The sequence below is a fragment of the Nuphar pumila genome, chromosome 17, assembly GCF_984573655.1.
Source record: "Nuphar pumila chromosome 17, dmNupPumi1.hap1.1, whole genome shotgun sequence".
In the NCBI taxonomy this organism is placed as follows: domain Eukaryota; kingdom Viridiplantae; phylum Streptophyta; class Magnoliopsida; order Nymphaeales; family Nymphaeaceae; genus Nuphar; species Nuphar pumila.
The window spans coordinates 78,781,875-78,808,923 of record NC_143265.1 but is presented as its reverse complement, the minus strand read 5'-3'; the positions used below and the strand labels follow the sequence as shown (position 1 = coordinate 78,808,923).

Here is a 27,049-nt window from a genome sequence, read left to right as displayed (position 1 = left end):
TGTAGGCAATATTTCTTCACATAAAATGTCACCTTTTCCCCCTCAAAGTATCTCGATATTTGTGATCATCATCATCAGTATGATTATTTATCTTTCATGATGTCCAATGCACTCGATAATGTAATACACTGGGGTAAGGACGAAATAAGCTTTCATTAGTATATATGCCAGTCGAGGACATTACTTCATCTTGAAATTTTCGGTCTCATGCTTGTCTGGCAGGAGCAGTTAGCGCACGTCACCTTGCGTTGGGACGTTGCATGTTCAAAACCCAATGGTATAGTTAGTTGTATAGCTGGTAGGGGTCTGCCTAAACCCCAGCTTGCCTTTCGAATTTTTTTTTATCATTGCTCACATTGTGCAATAACAAGGCACATGTGAGGGAGCAGACTAGAAAATACTAAATACAACCTACAAAGACAAATAAACAAAAATAAGAATCAGTCTACATTTCATCTCTGATTTATTGTGGTAGAAAAATAACTTCACCTGCCCATAGTTCAGATTATACAAGCCTTTATGAACACGTTTTTAGTTTCCATAATTAACACCAAAAGAAAAAAAAAATTCTGTACAAATGGCAGCAAAGATAATAAGAGACTTGATTCTAAGGTTTCTTTGTCTGGCTATGTATAACTAATCCTGCATGAATTGAACGTAAGAAAACCCATACGTCACATTCAGTAATAACTTTTTACTCTACAAAAAGGTTGAAATGAGTTTGGAACAAAAATTTGCAGATGGTGCACGTGTAGACAGTCAAATATGAAGACTTATCTTTTCAATCTTTACATATTTGAATGCTGAAAGACATAAACCTAATGATAAAAAGTTAAAATGGAGAATATTTTACGTGAAATTTCCTGCTAGTTTTTTCAACATTTTCATTTTTAATCTGCTGGGCAATCTTCAAAATAAAGAATTTAGAATTCACAATAATACAAGAAAAAAGGTAAACTAAAAATATGTGAAGTTGTTTCTTTTAGAAATTGTGCTGATAAATTTTATCGTGATATATTCATTTAGACCATGAAAATAACTATTGGTATTTTAACCATTCACTAGGTAAATCACCTTTGCTTTTTCAAGAAGTCTTGCAATGGTCACTATGGCATAACATGTAATCATTGGCTTATCAATTTTATAAAAGTTGGGACACTTTTGGCTGCAATAATGAAAAATGATAAAAAAATCCAATGGTTGCATGGGGGAACTATACAAGTTTTTTTTATAGTCTAGCTGGGGGAATAAAATGCAGTACAATCAACTCAACATAGTAACTTGTCCCAGGTGGGGATATCAATAGGTCAGGTTTGACCCGGACTTACCCATACTAAACCCTATAGGGTTAGGGTTTGGTGATAAATAAGGTCGGATTGGACTTCGGTTTGGATCCAAAGGATACAATTAATAAATAGATCCGTCATACAGTTTGTGAAATTTCATACCGGACTCGGGCCCTACCTGAGTTGGATTCGTAATTTTTCAATGAAAAAAAGGATAAAATAATATTATGTTCCTGTAGTCTTTATAGGATCTGAGTATGGTTTTCTTATGATGAGTTTTGATTGAACTTGGGTTCGAACCCGATACCATCATCTCAAATAAAGTCTGTGTCTGGTTTTACTTGAATCGGAACCACACCCAACCCTTCGATACCCCTAGTATGAAGCAAGAGCATTATGCCCTTGCTGGGGATGAAGCAAGGAGACTCTTTGGGGGCAAGGTTGCACCATGGGTTTACACAGATAAGAAAAGCGACTGTAAGTATGGCAGACATAGCCAGCGCCACTAGATCTATGATAAGAAAGTGGGTTTTCTGTTTCACATAAAAAAAAACTATTAACTCAGATAAGGGGTGGTCACCTTTTTTTTTTCCTTGGCAGGCAAGTTGTGGGGTAGCCTCCCCAGACCCCTCTACTCCATTGAGATGAGCTCAATGGAGTATTAGCATCATAGCTAGTGGGACAAGTCCTACAATGGGCATTCCTAGCATCCCAGTCTGGCTCTACTCTTGTCCACAGTTTAGGATTTAGGAGCCTATCATGATAAATTCATCAAATCCCCAAGAATCAGTTCCATGTCTGTGTAGAAAAAGAGACCATATGGGACCATGCAGATAGACTGATTGAGGGAGAACTAGTGAGTCCATAATGGAGAATGGTTGATTTTTAAAAGTAAGCCTTAACAGCTGTCTACTGCTGTCATTTTGTCAAATGTGTCAGGTGAGCAACCGGCCAGCCAGGCCCACTAATGGACTGACTGACCGGGCTGAGCCCGACCTGGTCAAAAGCCTGGTTTGGGCTGGAGCTGGACTGTTCAGAAAACCCCAGCCCACACGGCCTGTCCGATAATTGGGTCAGGCTTATTATATTATATATATAATATTCTACTTATGTATATATACACACACAGGCCGGACGGGCTTGGGCCTAATTTACAGGCCCAAGCGGGCTGGACCGGCCGAGGACCGATGGCCACCCCTACAGGTGATACAATGCCAAAAAAAAAATATCTCTATCATGTCCTTTCCAGGCTACTAGCTCTTTAAACGAAGGCCCTTTTTGTACAGGTGGCAGCCGAATAATGGGGGCTTGTTTTTACTGTTTCTTGCTAATCATTTTTACTGGTGCATATTAGCTTCTGTAATTAACCAATGTTTTAGTTACAGGATTACCCATTAAAGTTAAAAACAAACCGAAAAAGAGTATTGATATGTTGACCTGATACAACTCAAAAGTCAAATTGAAGGGGTATAGTTGGGTCATGGTCACAAGTCGATTATTTTTTGAAAATCTCTGGATTTTATAGCGAGTTTTTTCAAAAACCAATATAATCCTGAGAAAATATGAAAACGTCATATTTTTATCATGATATTATCATGTCAACGAATGCGCTATCTACATAATTTTTATATTTTTGAGTTTTTTATTTTTATAATTTTTAAAATTCAAATATACTCATGTTTGTGAAGAAAACAAGTTTTTTTAATAATTTATTCTGAGATTTTCCTTTCCCGAGAAAATCTTGATAACGAGATTTCTGACTAACATTACACGCGGGCAGTTTATAGCCTCAGCACTTATTTTGCAGATCCAACGTTTGGTAAAGGTCGTTTTCCAAAACAAGAAACTCTCTGAATATAATATAGCCGTTTAATTCAAAAGTCTAGGGGAGCAGAGCAGCTCTATAATTTTTTGGTTTCCTTTGAATTGCAGACAAAGCGTCCTCCACTACGATACAAAGTATATACTTGAGGTAAACGCCCACCGACAGACTGTAGTGCTCTGTACTGTTTACAAGGAGGAAAAAAAGGAAAAAGCTGCAATGAGAAAACTGGTTCTCCTTTTCTGTTTGTGTGTGGGATAAAAATAAGAGAGAGAGAGAGAGAGAGAGAGAGAGAGAGAGAGAGAATAATGGTGGGTATTTTCTCAAGGATTTCAGGACACCGGACGAGTGCCCAACAGCGAACCCAATCATCTCTGGTACTTCTTTTCATGGCCTGCTTCCCCACTTTTCCCCTTCTATTCACTTTCACTTTCGCTTTTTCTATGTCTTCTGCATTACTTGAGTCTTAGAGTGCACCGCCCACCTTCTGGTTTTTTCTTTACATGAAGCTTGGTGTTTTGAGTTCTTGTTTGGTATGAATTTTTTTTCTGATGGGTGTTCAATTTGGGAATGAATTAGTAAGGTTTTCCTGTTCTTTTTTGTGTTTATGATGCATGGTGTGATGAATTATGGCTCTTTTGTGCTCTGTTTGGATTGGAAAATGTGATTGTTTATAGGTGGTGGGTGTGGAGTTGTGCAGGATGACAAAGAGGCTGCTGCTCCTGATGTGGGGATGGTGGTTTTGGTTCCTTCTCTTAATGGTGCCCATGTAATGCAATTGGGAGTGGAGTTTAAGCCGATTGATCACCCGATCGAGCCCCGCGACAACGACCAACCTGTAAAATGCCCGATGCCGGAGCCTGCCATACGAAATGTGAGCCGATTTTCCCTTTGTTTATCCTGTGGAAGGGCTCTTTGTACTTTTTCTGAGCTATCTTTGTCATCCTTGTTTGCACGCCTGTGTTGTTTCTGTTCTGTCTCAGTCTTGTGCTTTTGTTTGTCTGTGGTGTTTTGCCATTTTCTGCAATTTTTGTTATTTGCATTTTATTAGTTTCATTTAGTTACAGGTTCTTAGAACTGGTTGATGAAAAATTAATTGGATCAACTCGGTGGAGAATTAGGCAGCTTGATCTTTTTCTTAATTTCGAGTATGATATCTTTGAGATGTTCCACGACTGTTTTATTTTAGATGAAAATGTTTTTATGGGGACTAAATTGGGTGTTATTTATCTGCTCTCTTTGAGGTGTTTCATGACTCTCTCTCTATATATATATAGTTATGGGTATTTTTCAGGGTTTTTTTTTGTTTTATTTTTAAATTCTGACATGTGATCTATGTACTTGACTTTATAGGGATCAGTTATTGAAGTTTCTTATTCTGACACATGGGTGGGTGTTCGAAAAATCAATGGTCCAAAGTCTGTAAATTTTTGAGGCTCCAAATATCCATATTTTCATTGAAAACACATGATCCAGGTGTGGATTCCTCGTAAATGGACCATACCCAACACATTTATGGGGTTCAAAACTATGAAAAAAACACAGGAAAAGAAAAAAAAACCATTTAGCACGGCTCATACAACATATTTCATTTAGCAGTACCCATATATATATATATATATATATATATATATATATATATATATATATATATATATATATATATATATATATATATATATACCCGATAGGGGTATTATGGTTATTTCACATAGTACCCGATAGGGGTACTTGTTTTTCTTTCTTTTTTTATTTTTTGTATTTATTTTATTTTATATATTTTTTAATTCCTTTAAGTCACTTAAGGGGCCCCACCATAGAGTCATTGGGGCCCCCAACGGCTCCATGGGAGCCCCCTTTTTGGCTCTCCTTTTGAGGCCATGTGGCCTCTCTTTCTCTCATTTTCTTTTGTATAAATAAAGGTGAATCTCTTTGTATTTTCTTCGTGCTTGAGAGCTCTCTCTCTTTCAATAAAGTGGCTTTTATATTTTTGCCTATCACAAGGCTTGTATATGTGTTGTCCCTTAGTGAACTTGGCTATTGTCTCTTTTGTTTGTCTATTGTAGGACATTGCAAGTGCTTATAACACTTTTTATATTTTCGTATATCTCATTACATGGTATCAGAGCCACTCGGTTCTTAGAGAAAAAAACATGGTACGTATATTTCTTATCTACTGTCTCCCGTTTTTCACTTCTTACTGGCATTATGAAAGCAAAAATTGACCTATCCTTCAAACTCAATGGAAAGAACTACATGATATGGGCATCGGCTATGGAGAACAACTTCAAAGGTAAGAAACTTTGGGGGGTATGTTATGGATTCTATTCCAAAACCTAGATTGGAGCTCACAAAGATCGAAGGTGGCCAAGAAAAGGCCCTTGAAGGAGATGCTTGCCTCAAAGCTATTGAAAATCATCAAAAAAAAGTTGAAGATTGGGAACGCAATCACGCAAAAATCCTTGCTTGGTTCATGAATAATGTCAAACTCAAGGTATGTTCTAATATAGCTAAATTTCGCTAGGCTAATGAGGTTTGGTTTTTTATGAAGGGTATGTATACCTCTGAATCTTCAGAAGAGCCTCCCATTCGACACTCTTCTAGAGAATCAATACTACCAAATAGGTTTGTATCCTATGAGTCTTTAGCACCCAATTATCGAGCATGTTTAATAACCTTACATTCATATTATGAACCCGCTCACCATAATCAAACTAAAACTCTACCACATTTGGTTGAAGCAATGAAAATAGAATTAGATGCACTAAAAAAGGCTAATACTTGAGAAAAAGTCAAACTCCCTTCACATAAAAAACATATTGGATGTCGCTGGGTCTTTAAAATTAAAACGAAAAGCGATGGATCCTTAGAAAGATATAAAGCCAGGTTATTAGCAAAGAGATATTCGCAAGAATATGAAATTGACTATGATGAAACATTCGCTCATGTAGCCCGAATGACTAGTGTCAGAACTCTAATAACTGTCGCATCAACCAAAAAATGACTTATATATCAACTCAATATGAAAAATGCTTTTCTAAATGGGAATTTAAATGAAGAAGTATATATGGATCCACCACCCAGAATTAATATTGGACAAGGTCAAACTCTTAAAAACCTTATATGGTCTTAAACAAGCCCCCAAGGCTTGGTGTGATCGTTTTAGTGATATCATGGTTAAATTACAATTTCACTTTTGTTATACTAACACTACTCTCTTTGTTAAAAGTGTAGGTACTAGCATTGTTATCTTATTGCTTTATGTTGATGACATGATTATCACTGAGAATGCTCAAAATAATATTGTTGATGTTAAAACCATGTCGAAAAATAATTTTGACATGTCTGATTTAGGCTTCTTTAGATATTTTCTTGGTATTGAAGCTGCATATTCTCCTAGAAGATATATTTTGTCACAGATGGAGCTTGTTGCAGATATATGTATCAAGTCTGACATTTCAGATGATAAAAATGTAGAGACTCCAGAGGTCATTAATGCCAAATTAAGGTTGGAGGATGGGGTTCTTCTGGAAGATCTCACACCCTGCAAACAACTCATTGGATCTCTCACTTACATAACCATCACCAGACTAGACATCGTTCATGCGGTTCACTCTGCAAGCCAATTTCAGCATGCTCCCACAATTGTGCATATGAGCGTCGTACTCTGGGTCATCTGATACATCAAAAACACTATAAATAAAGGGCTATTTTTATCCTCATATTCTTCATTAAACCTTCTTTCTTATATTGATGCAGATTGGAGAGGTAACCCTAATGATAAAATCTCAACTACCAATTTTTATGTATTTTTAGGAGATTCTTTAATTGCCTGGAGATGCAAGAAGCAACAGAAAGTCTCGCTATCTTCTACTGAAGCTGAATACCAGGCTATGACAACCACAATAATGAAACTAGTTTGGCTTCGTAGTCTTCTCATAGACATGGGGGTTGATATTGCTGGAGCTTCAAAGTTATGCTGTGACAACAAGAGTGTCATATATATTGCAAGCAATCACACCTTTCATGAGTACACCAAACATATCGATATGGACTGTCATTATGTTCGGGATGATTTTTTTACGAAGAACAATTACTCTTCCATATATCACTTCAGAATATCAGCCGGCGGACTTCTTTACTAAAGCTATTCCCGTTCCTCGCTTTATGTTTCTTCTTGGCAAACTTTCCATCATCTCCCCGTAAAGTTTGAGCGGGGGGGGGGGGGTGTTAAAATATTTGTATCAATATATATATATATATATATATATATATATATATATATACACACACCATAATACCCGATAGGGGTACTTGTTTTTCTTTCTTTTTTATTTTCTGTATTTATTTTATTTTTATTTTTATTTTTTATTTTTTTAATTCCTTTAAGCCACTTAAGGGGCCCCACCATAGAGTCGTTGGGGCCCCCAACGACTCCATGGGAGCCCCCTTTTTGGCTCTCCTTTTGAGGCCATGTGGTCTCCCTTCCTCTCATTTTCTTTTGTATAAATACGGGTCAACTCCTTTGTATTTTCTTCATGCTTGAGAACTCTCTCTTTCAATAAAGAGGCTTTTATAGTTTTGCCCATTACAAGGCTTGTGTATGTGTTGTCCCTTAGTAGACTTGGCTATTGTCTCTTTTGTTTATCCATTGTGCCTATAACACTCTTTATATTTTCGCATATCTCATTATATATATATATATATATATATATATATATATATAAAGTGGTAGCTGCCTACCACCTTTTGGGTGAGATTTGAATGGATCGATTTTTTTCTACCTAAACGGACTTTAGTGGTGGTCGTGGCTGCATCTAAAAGGTCTTTTCATGACTTTTCAGAGTGCGACTGTCAGATTGCGAGCGGCCCGTCACTATCTCACGACAACCTCTCTTCTATATATCTATCTCTCTCTTTCTTTCTCTCTCTCTCTCTCTCTCTATATATATATATATATATATATATATATATATATCCCATATTTCAGTTCTCATATTCTAGTGATTCATATATATATATATATATATATATATATATATATATATATATATATATATATATATATATATATATATATATATATATATATATATATGAATCACTAGAATATGAGAACTGAAATATGGGAACTAGAAATATGGGCATACTGTTTTTGCAAATCCAACCATGTGGATGTGCTCGACATGGTGAATTTGCTAGGAATCAACTATTGGATTGTGTATTTTTGATGAAAAACTATGATTTTCAAATGCTTGAATATTTATGAAGATTATGAGCCATTGATTTTAAAGCCTTAAAAAAATCTGGTTTATGCATCAAAATCGAATGATTGAAGAGCTGGTTCTTATAAAACCAAGCATGCAGTTCAAGAGAAAAGAACAAAAAATCCATGAAAATCACATCACACATTAGTTCTTGTATTTTCAATTCTCATATTCTAGTGATTAATATATATATATATATATATATATATATATATATATATATATATATATATATATATAAGAAAATATTTGCTACTAATGAAGGTAAGGAACTAATGAGCTATAAATCATAGGTTCAAGTTGTATCGACTCAATCTAACCACATAGATACATTCAACATGGTTTGTTTGCTAAGGATAAAGCCTTGGACCACACTTTTCTGATGTAAAAATGTGATCTTTTGAGTTATAAAATTTTGGCACATTGTGGGCCGTTAAAAATTTAATTACTTGTCATAATGAATTGATTCAAAACAAGTTTCCTACTAAACAAACCATGTAGATCACATCTGTAACATTTGATCTAAAAAAATTGATTTTTTTTTAAGAAAAGAGTGATTTCTACTCATTCCTTCCTTACCTTTATTAGTAGCCAATATTTACCACACACACACACACACACACACACACACACATATATATATATATATATATATATATATATATATATATATATATATATATATATATATATATACATACATATTGGGGTATTGTTTGCTACCCTCATCGGTAAGGTAGTGAAAAAATATAATAATTTTTTTTTTCTATTTTTTTGCACATCTGACCCTCCGAATGTGATCTGCATCGGATCATGTTTTTCTCACATATATGTCAGATTTTACTAGAGTTGAAAAATCAATGCCTATAATGTACCAAATTTTAAAACCTCAAAAAAATATATTTTTGTCCAAAAACTATGATTCAAGAGTTGATTCTTACTATTTTGACCATGCCGAACACATTCATGATGTTAGATTTGGTCAAAACTAGGGCAAAGCTACATACTGCCTTGACCCCCAATAAGTGGGTTTGGGTTAAGGTGAATAGTGCCCACCCAACCCGAATGTTGTGCCCTTCCCTCCTTGCCCCCCAACCCATCCTCTCTCTCTCTCTCTCTCTCTCTCTCTCTATATATATATATATATATATATATATATATATATATATAAAACAGTAGATGGGTTTTCCATCAAACTAAGGTCAAATAGGCAAAAGCAAGTGAGCGGTAAATATTAAACTTAATAGGAAGCTGACATTCTAGTGCCTAAGTGAGATAGTATAGGACATCACCCATACTCTCTTGCGAGGGTTGCAATCTGACATAATAGATTGTGATGCAAGCAAATAATTTCATCAACGTATAACTCAGCTAGCTTCTACAAAGATTTGTTCCTGCTAATCGACAAGAAATGAACTGATTTCGTCAACTTGTCTACAATCACCCATATTGTGTCATTACCTCTACGAGTTCTCGACAAACCAACAATAAAACTCATCATAATGGCATTCCACTTTCACTCAAGAATATCCAACGGTTGTAGAAGACTTCTAGGTATTTGATGCTCTATCTTTACCTATTGGCATGTGAGGCATCTCGCCATAAAATCTGCTATATCCTTTCTCATGTCGTTCCATCAATAATGCATCTAAAGATCTTTAAACATCTCGGTACTTTCAAGATTGATTGAGTACCTTCATTTGTGAGCCTTTGCTAATATCTCGTCTGTCAAGGTAGGATCATCAGAAACCCACAATCTCTGCATAAAACATATCACACCATCGTTGCTACATGAATATCGAGACTCAACCTTACTAACTTCGGCCACAAACTTCTCATAGTAAGGACTCACTTTTTGAGCAAGAGAGATCCTATCTAAAATTTATGATATGACGACCATATTCGCACACACCAAGTGGTCGGAACTCTCTACAAACAAATGACAATCTATAAAGCTCTATAGAAGATTTCAATCTCGACTGATCAAACACGAAACCGAAGCATTTCTGCTTAATGCGTCTGCAACAATGTTGGCTGCAAAATTAGAGCATTAGCTGCAGTCGTGACCACCACTGATGCTCTAAGTAGAAAAATGGGCATTAGCGGCGGTCACAACCACCGCTAATGCCCATTTTAACTTGATTTTTTTTGCCGTTGATCCACGTGCGATCAGCGGCAAAAAAACGTCTGATAACAATGGATGCTTTGTGTGTCCACTGTTACAGGCTTATATATATTTGTGCCCCACCCTAACTTAGATTTCTGGCTTCGCCCCTCGTCAAAACAACCTCTGCCCATGACTTCTAGCTAGAGGGTTCCTTACCCTTGAGGGTAGCAAATGCTATCCCATTATATATATATATATATATATATATATAACACTCCATATGACACAATTTGTTTGCGGGTGTATGTTCTTGTGCTTTGACGTGTTATTATTTAAACTTGTTAATACTATGTGATACCAGTACGGAAATCTATGTGAATGTAATTTATGGAGGCATCATCAGAATTAATTAGCTCGAGATTTGGAAGGTTGACCTTGTTTTCTTGGTTTCTTGGTAGAAGCAGCTGGTGCTTAGTGTCTAAGACTATACTTGTATCTATATGACACTATTATGCATAAACCTGTACATTTGTGCCTTGAAGCATGCATATCTTCAACTGCTGCATGGACTAATGTTCGTTCAACAGTGGAATACCAACCAAAGGTTCTTGGTTTCAAATATGCACTTACCCAAACAAAAGAATTAAATTTAATAACCCGAAGGTATATAACCTAAAGGCATACTGGTAGTTTTACATTTTATGCTATTTGTAATGGGTTTCTCTCTGACATCTTGAGGCCTTGGCCTTGTGAAGGATTTTATATTCTTCAAATGAAAATTATCATATTTTCTTTATATGCATATCAATCAAGGTGTTTCCTATCATGCTCATAGTTCATGGTGAAGTTTTGATGAACTCCAACTGCTTGTCTATGTTATATTCTTACAAGGATCATGGCTAGGGCTGGTAAATGAGCCGAACGAACCGAACAAGGCATGTTCGGGCTCGGCTCATTTAGTAGTGGATTGAACTCGTGGCTCGGCTCATGCTCGTGTTTAGCCGAGCCAAGCTCGAGCTCGGCTCATCCCTGAATGAGACGAGCCGAACACGAGCTGGCTTGTGTAAAAACATTTCATGTTATTTATACATAGTATATACATTTTTATATATTATACTTTAAAATATATACAATTTTTTATAAATTACACTTAATAGTTCATATTTTATGTATATATTTTTCATTCATCCTTTTTTTTTATATATATATTATGCATTCTTTCTTTTATATATTACACAAAATATATATTATCCATAAAAATGTATATATTTTATCTATACGAGCACTATCAAGCCGAGCCGAGCCAAGCTAAACACCTTGTGTTCGGGCTCAATTTGTTTAAGCTAAACGAGCTGCTCGTGGCTCGGCTCGCCAACTATACGAACCGATCACGAATGAGTTTGTGACAAGCCGAACCGAACCAAGTCAAGAGCTGCTCGGTTCCTTTACCAGCCCTAATCATGGCCTTTCCCTGTGCATACTTCCACACAAACTTCAACTGAGAGAAGAAAAACATATATGAATACGCCTTGAATCAGATTCTCCTGTATGCAAGATACAGTGCCTTTCTAGATAGAAAGTATGTCCTTTCTCAGCTGTGGCCTTGGTCCTTACAATATAAAACATGCCATGCCACAGAGAAATAGAATGCCATTCTTGGTTAGCAGGGTTAGTAATTATTTGTGTACATCTCTAATTTGTCTAGGATGAACACTAGGTGTTAATGGTATCATAATATGCTAAGACTTTTGTTGCATATGTTAGCACAATAGAAAATCATTCTAGGTCTATGAGTCATCCTGAACAGCAGAAGTGGTAACCTCAGAATATTGCTCGTGGCAAGGCTTTAACTTGGGACTTGAGTGACATAACCATAGTAGACTCTTGTAGTCATGTAATTGATTTTTCGCTATCTTGTTTCTGGTTTGTACAGTACTGTTCAAACATGTTTAGCCTGTATCAATTGATTCAGAAGTACACAGATCAGTTTACTTGGTTGAGTAGAAGATTCCTTAGAATTCTTAGAATCTGTAATGCAAGCAAATCTGTGATGCAAGCAAACATTGTTATCATAATGGCAATTAAATTTACAATAAGCTGGTCAAGATCCATCTTCAAATGCTGCCATAGAAGATGAGGGAGATGGCTTGTTATGGTTAGGGAAAGGGACCTCCTTGGTTAGAATCAAAGATCACTATGATCACATTATATTTCCCACCTTCTGGTTGACCATTTATTCATGGTTCATAGTGCAGTCACTTTCCCATTTCAGGATATTTATTTCCAAGGGAGACACAGTGATTACATGGTTAAAGATCTCCACTGTGAGCTAACATGCAACCCTGTCTTGTATAGGATGCCCCTGCACAGTTTTTCTTTCTTCTCTTTTCTCTTTAGGGTTACCATGCATCAGTCCTTGAGTTGTTTAACACTTTATGAGCATGTTTTTGAAAAATAAATTCAGCCATTTCTACAGTTTTTAGGAATTTGCTATGCAGCTGAATTGATGATATATTTTTCTCTTCCAAAGAAGAGGATTGGACGAACTATCCTCCTTATCTCTATGGTGACACATTCTTGGATAAAGGAAATTGGATAACCTTGAGGTGATAGTAACTGCAATATGTAATTTGAGTAAAGCTCCAATCTCTTTTTATTGGATTGCTACAACTTTGGCTATTAATGTCCTCTGTGATTATTTATAACCAGAAAATATGGGGTCCACAGAGAATCATGTTCTCATTATTTGGCTATGTTCAGCTAGAAGCCAATGAAGCAGAGAAGGTACTGCAACACAGTTTTTCTGTCGCTGGGATGGTGATTCTGTTATCATGACCTTTCAAGAGCTTCTTCATTGACTCTCTCCCAGCAACGTTTGTGCGATTAGGGGTAAGCATAGGAACTCAGGTGGGGGGTTTGGGGTGTTGTGGAAGCACAGGGGTTGCACTCTTTAGCCATAAACTTATGTCATTTGATGGTTCACTCTTCTTTTTCTTTTTTGTCACTGACTCACTGCTTAGCAGATGGCTTGTGGTTTTAACTCTCTCTCTCTCTCTCTCTCTCTCTGGGTGAATTTTCTATTCTGCTTCTTGGATGTGCGTGTCTGTGTAACATTTGGGGCTCCAAAGAACTCCACAGGATGTCATTTACTGCACTCCTAGACATGCTTAACTTTGGAATCCTCTGAAGATCTGATGAGTCCTGTTGACTTGGTGTATGGCATAATATGCACAAGTGAGCAAGTTTAAACTAACAGCTTTGATAACCAATACATTGCAAGTTGTGTGGTTCCCGCTGAGAGAGAGAGAGAGAGAGAGAGAGAGAGAGAGAGAGAGAGAGATTGGTGTCCTTGACATTTCTATTGTCGTGTCTACAGGATGGAAGAATATGGAAAGAGCGGTTTGCAGAGGGCATGCACAGGAAGGCGGACATACCAGTGATGAAGGAAGATGCAACAACAGCACCACTTCCCATGCAGACGGTGCGCAAGAGGCATCAGTCCATCCCTCGTGATCATGTCATCCTCCCATCTTTCAGTGCTCCAGAGCAGAACATCATCAAAATGCTCCAAGAATGCAACGACTTAGAGTCATGATGTGCACCATACATATCAACTGTTATCAATGTATAACTTCATGAGAATGTCTCCACCAACATCCGAAAAGTACTCTGAACCAACATTTTCTTTTTTTAGTTTCCATTCCTGTTCATTGTTCATATGCTCCAGCAGCCTGTTCTTTTTTTTTCCTTTTCTTTGGTGTGGAAGACATAAAAATGAGATGCAAGGACAAGAATGTATTTTCTACATTTTTTTTCTAAAGAAAATGTCCCATACAGCTCAAGGTTTTCAAGAGAGAAAATACACCAAAGTTTATTAATGACCTGATCAAAATGTGTGAATTTCACTCGTAAAGAGATATACAGAGGGCAACTGACATGCCCAAGATCAAGGAGTATCTGGACTGCTGTACTTTTAAAACTTGAATATCCACTGTTCATTTCTGGAAGCACTCCTGCCATGGCAATATAGATGAACCCACCTGCTGTGAATCCCTGCAGAAATTTTTGTGTTAGAGCCAATGCACGGTTTCTTTGAAATGATCTGCTAAGTAACAAGCTGGGAATGTGCACAGGAGCCAAGAACGATAATTCCCCTATTAATCCACCTAAATACAGGATAGTTATGGGCCAAACACTGCCAAACTGCCTTCAGTACTGAGTATTGTGCTTCAGATGGTCAAGCAGTGATCTGCTTGTTTAGCTAATATCATGGGCTCATGGCTACCCCAAATTCAGGTCAAGATATCATTTTACCTCTACCAGGGAAGAGTGACCAAGGTCTTGTCCTAATATCAGAGCCTGTAGGCAACAATTTCAAGTAAGAAATCTTCCCTTCTCTGGTTAATATAACCGCAATAGGAAAAGTGTCCCACCTGCTCAGGTGGGAGCAGAAACAATGTCCGGGACCAGCCACAACCAAACCATGAAGTAGAAAAGCACTTCCTAAAGCCATTCCATCTGTAAAATTGTGCTGCAAAACCAAAAAGAACACATATCTAAATTGTGCAGATTATATTTACTTATCGTCTCCTTATTCTCAATTTGACATGTTCATCGGATGCCGTGGCTTCTTTTGAATGTATTTAATCTCGATTTGTACTAATTACTCAATAATTTATGAAAAGAAGGGAAAAGAAACAAAGAAGGATAGCTCTGTACCTTCTTAGTGATCAATTCACACTGAGTTCCTTTCTCCGAAGCCGGTGCCCCGCTGATAATCACTTTGAGAGGCACCTCTCGTGAAGAACTCACACACAATCTCTGCAAAACGATAGCATAAGCATCGATTCTGCGCGGCAGCAAACGCCATAAACTTCGAAAGCTTAGCGAATTCCTTACCGAACTCCGCGCCTTCTTCGGCTGCACGCTCCATGCTTGAGGCAAACTCTAGGGTTTCCAAGATCGGCAACGAGAGAGTAATTGGCACAAGAGGATAATGGAAGGGATAGAAAGGAACGAGGAAGGGGGCGGGAGGAAGAGAGGGCGAGAAGAGAAACGTCCGAGCGAGGAGAAGCGATCGGTCGCAGCCTCATTTCATGAGGTATTTTCATATCCGTTCAGGTTAAGGATTGTACCCGAGCCTCATTTTATGAGGTATTTTCATATCTGTTCAGGTTTAGTGTCAAAGCTGAGCCTCGTTCCGATGAGGTATTTTTCATCCCTATTCAGGTAAGAGTCAAACCTGAGCTTCATTTCGATGAGTTATTTTTCGTCCACGTTCAGGTAAGGGTCAAACCTGAGCCTCATTCCGATGAAGTATTTTTCGTCCTCGTTCAGGTAAGGGTCAAACCTGAGCCTCATTCCATGAGGTATTTTCATCTCCCCGTTCAGGTAAGGGTCAAACTTGAGCCTCACTCCATGAGGTATTTTTCATCCCATCCAGGTTAAGGGTTAAACCTGAACTTCTACAAAAAGATCATTTCAAAAACTTACTTCTCATTTATCAATCTCTCTTTCCAAAGCTTTAAATATCTCATTTTTCCTCACCTTTTGCAACCTCACCTCGTGAAGATCACTCTCACAATCAATTCCTTCATACCCAGTCAGATTTTCCTAACTGGGGCATTTTTTTGAAATTTGATGTGTTTTTGTTTGCTACTAAGCTCGGCTTTCAACCGACTCACAACGATGAGCAAACTTACTACACCGCCAGAAAAGAGATTAAGATAATCAAATACTAAGTTCGAAGACTGTTTGGACAGATCTTGATCAGTCAAAGCACAAAGTACTCGAAGGTTAAAATCAGTGTCATCAGGGTTGGTAGGAAGTCCGTGATTGCCAAGCGCAAAAAGACATGGTAAACTGGGGAGGGTTATTTGAACTAAAAATCATGGGTTTGCAGCCCAAAGTAGAGGATCCAGCTACTATGGTTAGATAAGTGATGCCAGTCATAGGAATATTTTCTTCCATGTGAAAAAAAAACAAGATATCATCCTCTGCAAACAGGCTAAGAACTACAAAAACCACGCAGTACAGTTTAAGTCTTCATGTAGGAACCAAAAATGTAAAATAATATCTGATATTTTTCATGAATCAAAAAGGCCAAACAACCATATGAAGAAGCATAAAGTGACAACAGAACAAAGTGGCACACATACCATCATACACAAAAATTATGCATGAAAAATGGTCTTGGATATGAATGAAGAAAATCCCGATCTCAAAGGTAAATATTACATGAAAAGAAAAATAGACAGGATTGCACTAGATAAGGAAAGGACAACCTTGTGAAGGGTGTCCTGCCAAATATCTTTTATACATTCCTTGGATGATCCATCCAATATTTCTGTTTCAGATGTAGTTTCTGATTTGCTTTGCCTCTTATCAATAGGCAAATGGTTCTGGTGATCATTCGTCTCATCATGTTTCTTTGTATTTTTGCCTCTCGATTGATGGTGATGACCATGATGCAAAGTATTCCGTTCTTTTCCGGAGACATCTTCGACATACCCTACAATTTTTTCAACCAGTAAAAAACACACTATTCCTGCTGCATCCATGACATAGGAAAACTTAGAACCCAAATGCTTGATGAAAATAAAGGTAATAAGAAAAGCCTAAGCATTGAAATATTGCAAGGTGTTGATTTGCTGGTTGATGTAAAGAAACAAAACAAGATGGCAAATTGTAAACTATTCTACTATGTCCAAGTTCACATGGAACGGCTCCATTTCATGAAAAATCAAAATTTAACATTGTATGCTGTTTTCTTGTAAAAAAGGTACTTTGTCAAGGGCAATAATTGCTTCCAGTGTAAGAGCCTATTACAATACTGTAGTTAAAATATGATACAATGGACATTAAAAAACTATCAAGGCTCATATATGGCTACCATGTCATGTTGTGAATGCACCAGAAGTCATAATCTTCCTTCAACCCATTGTATCCATTAGCTACATCCACCTAGTTGAGATTCCACTAATGCATGGAAATTTAACTGACTAATTTATAAAAAAAGCCACCATGAATGAAACAGTAAGAAATCAATGAAAAGTATAACTACAAGTTGTTGAAATATATGTATCAATACATATATATATATATATATATATATATATATATATATATATATATATATATATATATATATATATATATATATATATATGTGTGTGTGTGTGTGTGTGTGTGTGTGTGTGTGTGTGTGTGTGTGTGTGTGTGTGTATTTTTTCTAGAACACCATAATACCCGATAGGGGTATTATGGTCATTTCACACAGTACCCGATAGGGGTACTTGTTTTTTTCCTCTTTTTATCATTTTTTGTATTTATTTTTTTCCTTTTTTTTTATTCTTTCTTTAAGCCACTTAAGGGGCCCCACCATTGAGTCGTTGGGGCCCCCAATGGTCACAATTGTGACCGTTGGGGGCTCCCAACGACTCCATGGGAGCCCCTTTTTGGCACACCTTTTGAGGCCATGTGGCCTCCCTTCCTCTCCTTTTCTTCTTGTATAAATAGGGGTGAACCCCTTTGTAATTCTTATGCTTGAGAGCTCTCTCTCTCTTTTCAATAAAGAGACTTCTATATTTTTGCCTATCTCAAGGCTTGTGTATGTGTTGTCCCTTTGTGGACTTGGCTATCGTCTCTTTTGTTTGTCCATTGTAGGACATTGCAAGTGCTTATAGCGCTCTTTGTATTTCCCGCATATCTCATTACACAAGTTTCAATCATAGGCATTATGTAGTAATTCTTTTCACTAATACAATCTAAAGCCTCATAATAATTAGCAACATCATGGGTACTTCAGTAATATTATGAAAAAAAATATAGCGGTATAGTCCACCTTGTATGGCATTATTTGAATCTAATAAACCTTTTCAAAAAGGTAAAGGATGCCTTTGCAAATAAGCTAAAATCCTTCTTATGTTAGTATGTTAACATTACATGAAACATGCAACCCAACTTTAAAATAATACCACCTTAAAAAGCCTGGAAGTAAATTATTCAATAATAAGCTTACAAGACGAAAAACAAGTGTGATTTGTATCGGTTAGTCATCCTCTTTTATTTTGCACAAAGTATTCAGTCCTACATATAAAAGCATCATATCCACCACCAATTGATTTAACACTAAGAAAGGATGTACATCTTGTCTTTTGCAACAAGTGCAGAGATAACAACAAAAAACTAGGAGAAATTCAAGGAAAGAATGTTCTTTCAACTCACATATAACTGACAGTCCAAACAAAAGATCACTCAGAGAATGGGAGTGTAGTTCCACATGTCCATGGTTGTGAAGATGACCATGGGCATGTTCCAAATTATGAGTGTGTGAATGAGAGCAGCGACCACTACCAGGAAATGATTACATTTTAGCAACAACCTCTAAATATACTGAAACGGAAACTTAGAAGAACATATAGGAAAACCAGGTTTTTTTTTGGTAAAGTGGTCAGCCTTTAGACATAAAGACGAGAGCTTCAAACAAGCACATCTAAAAACTTCAAGGCTTTTGAGATAAATTGGAAATGAAAATAGGATTCCCCGAAAAGGAATATTACACTCACAATATTAGTTTTCAAAGGTGAAAATAAATCATAAATTGCTAAAGAAACCAAAAGAAGCGAAAGAAAAGAAAATGAAGAGATGATTCTATTAAGGAACAGTATCAATACAGCCAAAACATTTGTTAGTTCTTCCTTTGCCTTTGATATGTGATTCAGTATCCTTGCTCCAAATTTCCAGCATGTCTTGCTTAATAAAGTCCGGGAGGAGGAAGGAATATGCAGTTGAACAGAAGTGAAAGAGATTCTTCTCATTGAGTATTGAATTTGTGTTTAGCCCAATGCGATGCTCCAAATTGCTCAAGACGTAGTACAGAATTGTAGAAAACCTTTTTAGTGACAACCAAAAACTATGGACTACAACTCAAAGACAATAAGCCTTGCAAAAATTTCACAGTTTAGGCACTTGAAATGATGGACTCGTGATACTTAGGGTTCAGAAAAACTCCTAAAACAAAACAGAAAATACAAAATGCAAATTTTTATTATAAAAATCCAGCTAAATTTCCGCTGAAATGTAAAACATCTATTCAATAGAAAAGAGGAAGATAAATCTAATAAAAATCAGATTAGATTTATCATACCCAGAGCATGTGGTATCTGGTGCAAGAAAGCATCTCCAAACATCGCTCCAGCCTGCAAATGTAAAGTACTTTTTAGATCCAGTTCCTAAACTGAAAGACAATTTTCATGACAGAATTTTATGTGATGTAAAATCATGACTCAAGGATCCTTAAATTGAACAATCAGGCTAATTTCGTTTTTTTCTCTTTTTTGGATGATCATTTCGCATGACACTAGGATCCTTAAATTGGGCAATCCTGATGATTTCTTCTTTTTTTTCGCTTTTTTGGATGATCAAGCTGGAAGATAGCCTATTATAGGATTCAATCCTGAGGCTCCTCGATTAAGATGTCGCTCTCCTTTTTTCCCCTTTCCACTTACCTTGTTAAAACTTAAGAGTGTAGCTGAAGCTCCTAGGGGGATTTGTATACGAGTAAGATGGGGTAAGACGATGCAACATCAACAATCACCCACCACCCCAATACCAATCTACACTACGACAACCGAATTTTTCTGATTGTCAAAATGGGAGATAGAACCTAGTGGGATTTAAGGCGGTGCAAGCTTTAAAATCTGGCAATCAAATTCGAGCCAATCTACATTACAACTATCAACACTCAAAAAACACTCAAAATCACACGTATAATCATTCAGAAATGCACATGGATAGCAAACAACAATGAAGACAATGATGACAGGTTAATTGGAAACGCAAACATAACCCATTGAGCCAAACAGGTAGAAATCAAAGAACCTAACCCCAAATACAGCCAAAGAATCGACCACAATCTTCGATGGCTTTCCTTCCACTGCAACAATTCGTGAAGCAAGTCGAAATCATACTCAGCGACCATATCAATTTTGCCAATAAAGAAAGGTCAATAACAACAAATCAGAAAAACAAAACCTGAAACCTCAATTAACCACAGAAAATGAAGAAACGATGAAAATACTCACAGAAGATCACCGGCAAAAGAACGAGACAAATCAAAGAAGTCAAGATCATCATCAACGAGCATCCCATAGCGCGAACCCACAGACCTTCAAAACCCCCAATCATCCAAAAACGACAACCATCAAAACCACCATTTCTTGAAAAAGAAGCCCAATCATTAAAACGAAAATCGGTACCCTAATACCAACCAAGGGAATCCCAATACGACATACCCAATTTCGAAAGGCCACCTCCTCCACCGCCGCTGCGGAACGCATAATCGCCGTCGTGGCGAAAATGGCGCGAACTAAACCCCGGTGATTTGAGGTCCTCCTCTTCCGCGAGCTCCACCGGAAGCTTAATTACTCTCCCCTGCTCCTCCTCGTGATGATGGTCATGGCCGAAGGGATGGTGGTCGATAAGGCGACGATGGTCGTCGACATTGGAGCTCCCATCGCTGCCGAAACTGCAGGAGCCATGGGTTTGGTGTGCTAGCGTCGCTTTCAGAGACGAGATCGCGACGAGATGGAGGACTAGGATCGTCCGCACTGCCAGGGGAGCCATTACTTTGTGGTGGAGAGAGGAAGAAGGGTTCTTGGGGAAGGCCAAAACCTTAGCCGTAAACCCTGAGGCATCTAAAATTCTTCGTCTTGGCTGGCTTCTGGTCGCCCGGTTAGCTCCTGCGCCTGCAAGTGCCCTCCATGGTTATGAAGAAGACGGCGACTAAGAATACCACGATGATGCCCACTATGATGCCGAACGTGAGGGGGTCCATTCTTATCCGGAAAAGCGCGAGCACGCGCTCAGCGTAGCAGCCTCGATCCCGAGGGATCCTGCAGAGTCCTCGCTCTCTCTGTTGCACTGCTGCTGCTGCTTTATGAGGTGCTTTCGCCTCTGTCCCCAATATTTTATGCAGCGATGCAGAACTTGGGAGCTTCTTTCGTCTATATTGGTAGCTTAAGACGATCTTGTTCTGAAGGAGTGTTTATGGAACGCTGATTGTTCCGTCGTGCCGCCTAAAATGATGATCTTTCCTGACAAATCTCTGTGTGGTTTTGATCCTTCTCTACGGTCTAAAACCTTTGTTTGGCTAATAATGCTGAATCGATCAGTTTCACAAGCCACACTTAAAATTGGGACCTTTACTTGGTTAGCCAATATATCGTGTGTGACTCTCAGCTGAAGAGACAATTTATCATATGTTTTGGGTGTTCACTTTCAACAATTATTGTCCTTCTACACGCTTAGCATCGCTTTGATTGTAAGGGAAGAGTCTTTTGCTTGGGAGTTTATTCTTATTCTGGTGTTGGTAAGCCAAAACCGATGTTGGTACTTTTGATTGGCGCTGTTGCTTATACTTGCATGGTGAAACACTTGAAAAGAGAGAAACGACCCCAACGTTCAGTAAGGTTTCCACTATTAATTTTTCAAGCATACCCGCTTTGTGGACATCTTCAACCTGGTTAGGATCTGATGAGAATCTGAGTTCTTGAATTGTTTTGAGCTGACTCTTATACTTTTCAGTCCTACTCAACCAAACTGTATTATTTATTTATTGATAATAAAAAATGTTTTTTTCTCAAAAAAAAAAAAAAAATTATACATCTTTAAATTGAGTCAACTAGAAATATGATAACTATGCCATAATAGCTGTAATTGTTGATGAATAGGGAAAAATCGCTGATTCCATGCGAAGAAGAAGCCGAGGAATTGACTATGATTAAACCCATAAATCACTTGTTCAGGAGGATTTCGCATGGGATCAGATTCTCCATAAAAAAAAAACCAGTTTTAAGGAGATTCTCAGCATATAAATCGCAAGTATTTTAATGTGTTAAGGATTGATTAGATAGATTTCCTAATTTTCATGAAAAAGCCCCAAGACCGCAGATGATTTCTTATTTTGAATAAATTTTTCTTTTTTTTCGATGTGAATATTGATGTTTTTTTTTACAGGACAATCGATAATTTGTTTTTGTATGATGGACGATGAAATGCATGTTCCAACAATTTTGTTTTTCTTTCATTTATTAGCTTAGCCCCCTCTACCACTAGTACCACTAACAAATAGAACAAGTGCACTGCCACTCGTTCAGCCACTGACCATCTCTGCATTCCTAGTTTACTTGGTGAGTTTGTACTTATTGTTTTAGATAGAACTCTTGTAGTGAAGACCGAGATGGTTGGTAGGTGCGACCAACCAACCATCTATTATAGATAGAACCTACTCTAGATTGTCTGGTCAATCTTGATGGGGTTGGTTTTGGCTTGAAGAAGAGAATTGTGCTTATAACTGCAACATGAGCATTACTGCTAACTCATATATTAAGGAGCTTTTGCTATAAGAGGCATTTTTTATATGAAAAATGACCTTACTGCACAACAAAAAATGACATGTTGGATTAAATGCCCAAAAATTATCAAAATCCACCCCCATGTCCAAATACGAGTCTTCTTTAGAACTTTTCTACCCTTTACATGAGAACCCCTTGAGGGCACCATATATCATTATGTTCTCTTGGAATCATAAACTCTCACTAAAATATAGTTCACAATTTTTTTTTTTCGTATAACTGCACAAAGGTCACATAACCAAATTTGCAAACCTCACATAAATAGAACATATATAACTTTGCAAATATCATACTAAATTCATATATATAATATGACATTCGTCCGATATCATTTGAACCTCTTCAGTAAGTGATCCTCAAGGAGATCTACAAATATACGGTAATTTGTGCATATAACATGTAAATTTTTATGAAGTTTGCACTTCAAAATGACCATCACAAATAAGGTATTAAATTCACATATATAGTATGATATTCATAAGATACCTTGTGAACCTCTTTTCAGTAAATGATCTCTAAGGAGATTCACAAATATGTGGTGGTCTATGCATATAACATGTTGCAAAATAACCATTGCAAATAAGGTATTAAATTCACAAAATAAGTCATTGCAAATATGTTATTCATATGTGGATATGCCGAAACATCACAAATTTTGGAAATGAATAGAATGCAAATTTTCATACTAGCAATAAATGCGACCCTTCAATTTTAAAAATTGAATGTATGCATCCTAAGGTTATTTTCACATAAACTAGGTTTTTTTTGTGGTCCCCATCATTGATAACAATTTTTGGAGACTTTTTTAGTGATTCATCGGTGGCATTTCATTGTTGAATTTTTTATAATCATCATCAGTGAGTTTTTTTTCGTTACCACATCTTTAACGACTGAAACAAATATTATTTTTTAAACTTGAATCAATTTTTTTTTAAACATTGGCATGAGTATTAGTTATTTTGTAAAAGAATTGCATGTTTTTCAAATTATCTTTGCATGTTCAATAGCTTATTTTGTTTTATTTTTTTTATTAAATTATTTGTGTGTAACATTTATCTAACTAATTATTTTAAATTATTTGTTTTTTTAATGATTTATATGCCTGTATCTTTCAAGTTTTTGTATTGTTAATAGGCTATTTTGTTTATTTTTTAATAGCCTGTGTTCTGTCTTTATTTTTCACTTATTTACCTATGTTTCTTATTTTATTGTTGTAAGAAATTATAAATTTATTTATTACAATATAACGGTTGACAAGATTGTCCCAAAGGGGTCTATACCCACATTATTTGCTAGTATTATAACACAATAAAAAGAGCCAAAGAAAAAAAGTTACAAACTGGGTGATCCTTCGTACTGTGAATTACATAATAAGCATGACATGTAGGCAGAGAAGGAGCTTACACCATGATCAATGATATTTACCTAAGAAAATACAGTCTCACTAATCAAAATTCAAAAATTTGTGCTCAAACAAACACAACTAATAATTTCATTATGAAAAAAATCTAAGACAAATTTTGCAAAAAAGATCAACAAATTTTGTGATCGGTGAAGAAGTTTGACCCATTAACTCACTCTTAAAAGCTGAAGATACGGCCACTGTGGTAAGATGAAGATGAAAAGTGTGAAGAATAGAAAGGAAGGATTCTGTACAAGGGCGAATTAGGTAACTCAATAAGGAGAAAATGTGAACCTTACGATTGAGGTTTATGTGTAAGAACCACAAAAAATAAAGGTAAGTGATGATCTTTTGACTGGATCTGATGCTCAACTAGCAGTCGAGAATGCACCGAACAATCCTAAGAGATCATTTGAAGGGATACTTACCATGGTAAAAATGTGAAAACGAGCATAATTACCATGTTTAAAATATGAAAAATAACTGTGAGCAATTTTTGGCAAACACCTACGAAAAGAAAATGTGTTCTAGTAATTGAGAAAAAACTAAACCTTATCCATTTATTTAATGCGATAAAAAATTTATTAAACTTTCCTACGGTTAAGTGATAACAAAAGAAACATAAAAATAAAAAGCCCACCGAGGTGGTATCCCATGTGGTAAGCGGGGTCCTGTGCCAAGCTGAAGGCCCAGGCTCGAATCCCTCTGACACATGGCTGCCTATACCCAGCTTGCCTTAAAAAAAAAAGCATAAAAAATATTTTACCTGTGAGGCTGCCACGGTTAAAAAGTGAAAAGAAAGAGCACACCGCTTGGAGAAAGGGTTAATTTTTTTGACAAAAAAGAGGAATATATATATATATATATATATATATATATATATATATATATATATATATATATATATATATATATATATATATATATATATATATATATATATATATATATATATATTCCTAAGAGGTTAGGTTAACAGAAAAAATGAAAGACAAGCGAGGGAGGTTAATGCAAAGCTTTGAATGAAAGAAAATGTGGCACACCTTCATGTTTTGGGTTTGGAATTCTAACCAATTTCCTTCCATGCCTTGGAGATTATGAAAGGGCATATATACCATAACCAATAATTATTTGAACCAATGCATGTAATAAAAATTTAAGTTTCCGTGTTTTTTTTTTATTCAAAATTTTAAAATTTACAAATTTGCCATGTGGGTAACACTTTCCTTTTTAAGAAGAAAAATATACAAAATATGACATAAATGTCATTTAAAAAAAAATAATAAATAGTCAAAATTTTGGCACCCGTTGCCCCTCTTTCTCCTTTATGATAGGATTAGGATAGGCAGGGTCGATTGTGATAATTGGTTGGTTAGAGTCACCGAATGGGCTAGGTTTCAAATTTGTGATATCTTGATAACTTGGTGACATTCACAAGTCGCCCTACCATAACTTTCAGTGATTCTAGCCAAGAATTGAAAAAAAAAAATGCTGAAGTGCAATTTGCTTTTTTTCTTTGTTTTCCTTTTTGTTTTTCTGCTTTGCCTGCTTTTTGTTAGTTTGGCTTTGTGGGCCACACGATTACTCTCATTTTTTTTTTGACAGAGAAAGCTGGGGTTAGGCAGAACCTTACCAATTAGACAACCATTTCAATTTGGGTTCGAACTTGCAACGTCCCAACACAAGGTGACGTGCACTAACTGCTCCTGCCAGACAAGCGGAGCCCCATTGGTGAAAGTAGGGGTGTCAACGGGCTTGGTTTATCCAGACCTGACCCGAACCAAACCCTATAGGGCCCAGGTATGGTGATAAATAATAAGACCCGAGTCCGGACCCAAAGTTCCAATTAATACATGGACCCGAGTATAGTTTGTGAAATTTTATACCAGACCCGGAGCTGACCAAAGTTCCAATTAACACCCATAATTTTTCAATGTAAAAATGATAAAAAATATGGTTTTACCGGGTCTGGTTCATGTAATTCTTATCGGGTCCAGGTATGGTTTTTCTTACGGTGGACCCGATTAGACCCGGGTATGCACCCAATACCATACCCAAAAACCAGGTCCAAGTCTGATACCACCTGGGTCCGAACTAAACCTGACTCTTTGACACTCCTAGGTGAAAGCAACTCTCATTTGTATAGGCAAATGAGAGTCCATTTCTCACCAATCATTTTCTGATGTTTGTTCAGCCAATACCAATGAGATTCATTCTCTCATTTGCATAAGAATTCAAATCTCAAGGGACTCAACCAAACATGATCGTAGGTGGGTACAACTCAATTACAGATGTCACAAATGTGGGTTTGGATCCAATACCTCATGACCAAACCGAATGATCTTCTTTGGCACTATAATTTGTCTTAATATTGTATTTTTTTATTCAGATACAAAACTCAGATATCTGAATTTGATAAAACTAGGATCTCATGATCAGGCTATTTTATATCTTATTTTACATCTGATACGATAGGGAACTACTAGGATTTGAATATATTAAGAAGCCACTCCACCAAGAGCCGTTGGCTCTTGCATCCGGGTCTGGATCCCACGTTGCTTGTGCAATTACATCCGGTAGGGCTGTACCTATATTTGGATCAAGACATTCTTGAATTGTACCTGTTGCTGGCTTATGCTTGTAGTTGCTTAACAAGGCTAGAGAGGTTATACGGTGACCCACACATAACCAAGGCGAGATATAGAAACTCACGTACAATATTATCACAATATTCAAAGGCCACGAAAAT

The 27,049-nt window shown here is 36.7% G+C and overlaps 2 protein-coding genes across 3 annotated transcripts; one reads left to right on the top strand and one right to left on the bottom strand.

Moving 5' to 3' along the window:
- Positions 1-3,373: 3,373 nt before the first annotated feature.
- On the top strand, positions 3,374-14,307 carry LOC149812371 (uncharacterized). The gene is made up of 3 exons (XM_089993275.1): positions 3,374-3,485; positions 3,809-3,982; positions 13,859-14,307. The coding sequence occupies exons 1-3, from the start codon at positions 3,417-3,419 to the stop codon at positions 14,075-14,077; spliced, it is 462 nt and encodes a 153-aa protein (XP_089849401.1). The 5' UTR covers positions 3,374-3,416; the 3' UTR covers positions 14,078-14,307.
- Positions 14,308-16,462: 2,155 nt separating this feature from the next.
- LOC149812370 (uncharacterized) lies at positions 16,463-21,707 on the bottom strand. Of its 2 annotated transcripts, none has more exons than XM_089992812.1 (5): positions 20,778-21,707; positions 20,568-20,651; positions 20,370-20,419; positions 19,631-19,682; positions 16,463-17,032 (listed from the first exon to the last, which is right to left on the bottom strand). In XM_089992812.1, the coding sequence occupies exons 1-5, from the start codon at positions 21,106-21,108 to the stop codon at positions 16,716-16,718; spliced, it is 834 nt and encodes a 277-aa protein (XP_089848938.1). In that variant the 5' UTR covers positions 21,109-21,707; the 3' UTR covers positions 16,463-16,715. The 2 variants fall into 2 exon arrangements, with proteins under 2 accessions (XP_089848938.1, XP_089848939.1); XM_089992813.1 differs by having other exon boundaries at positions 16,463-16,993.
- Positions 21,708-27,049: the final 5,342 nt, after the last annotated feature.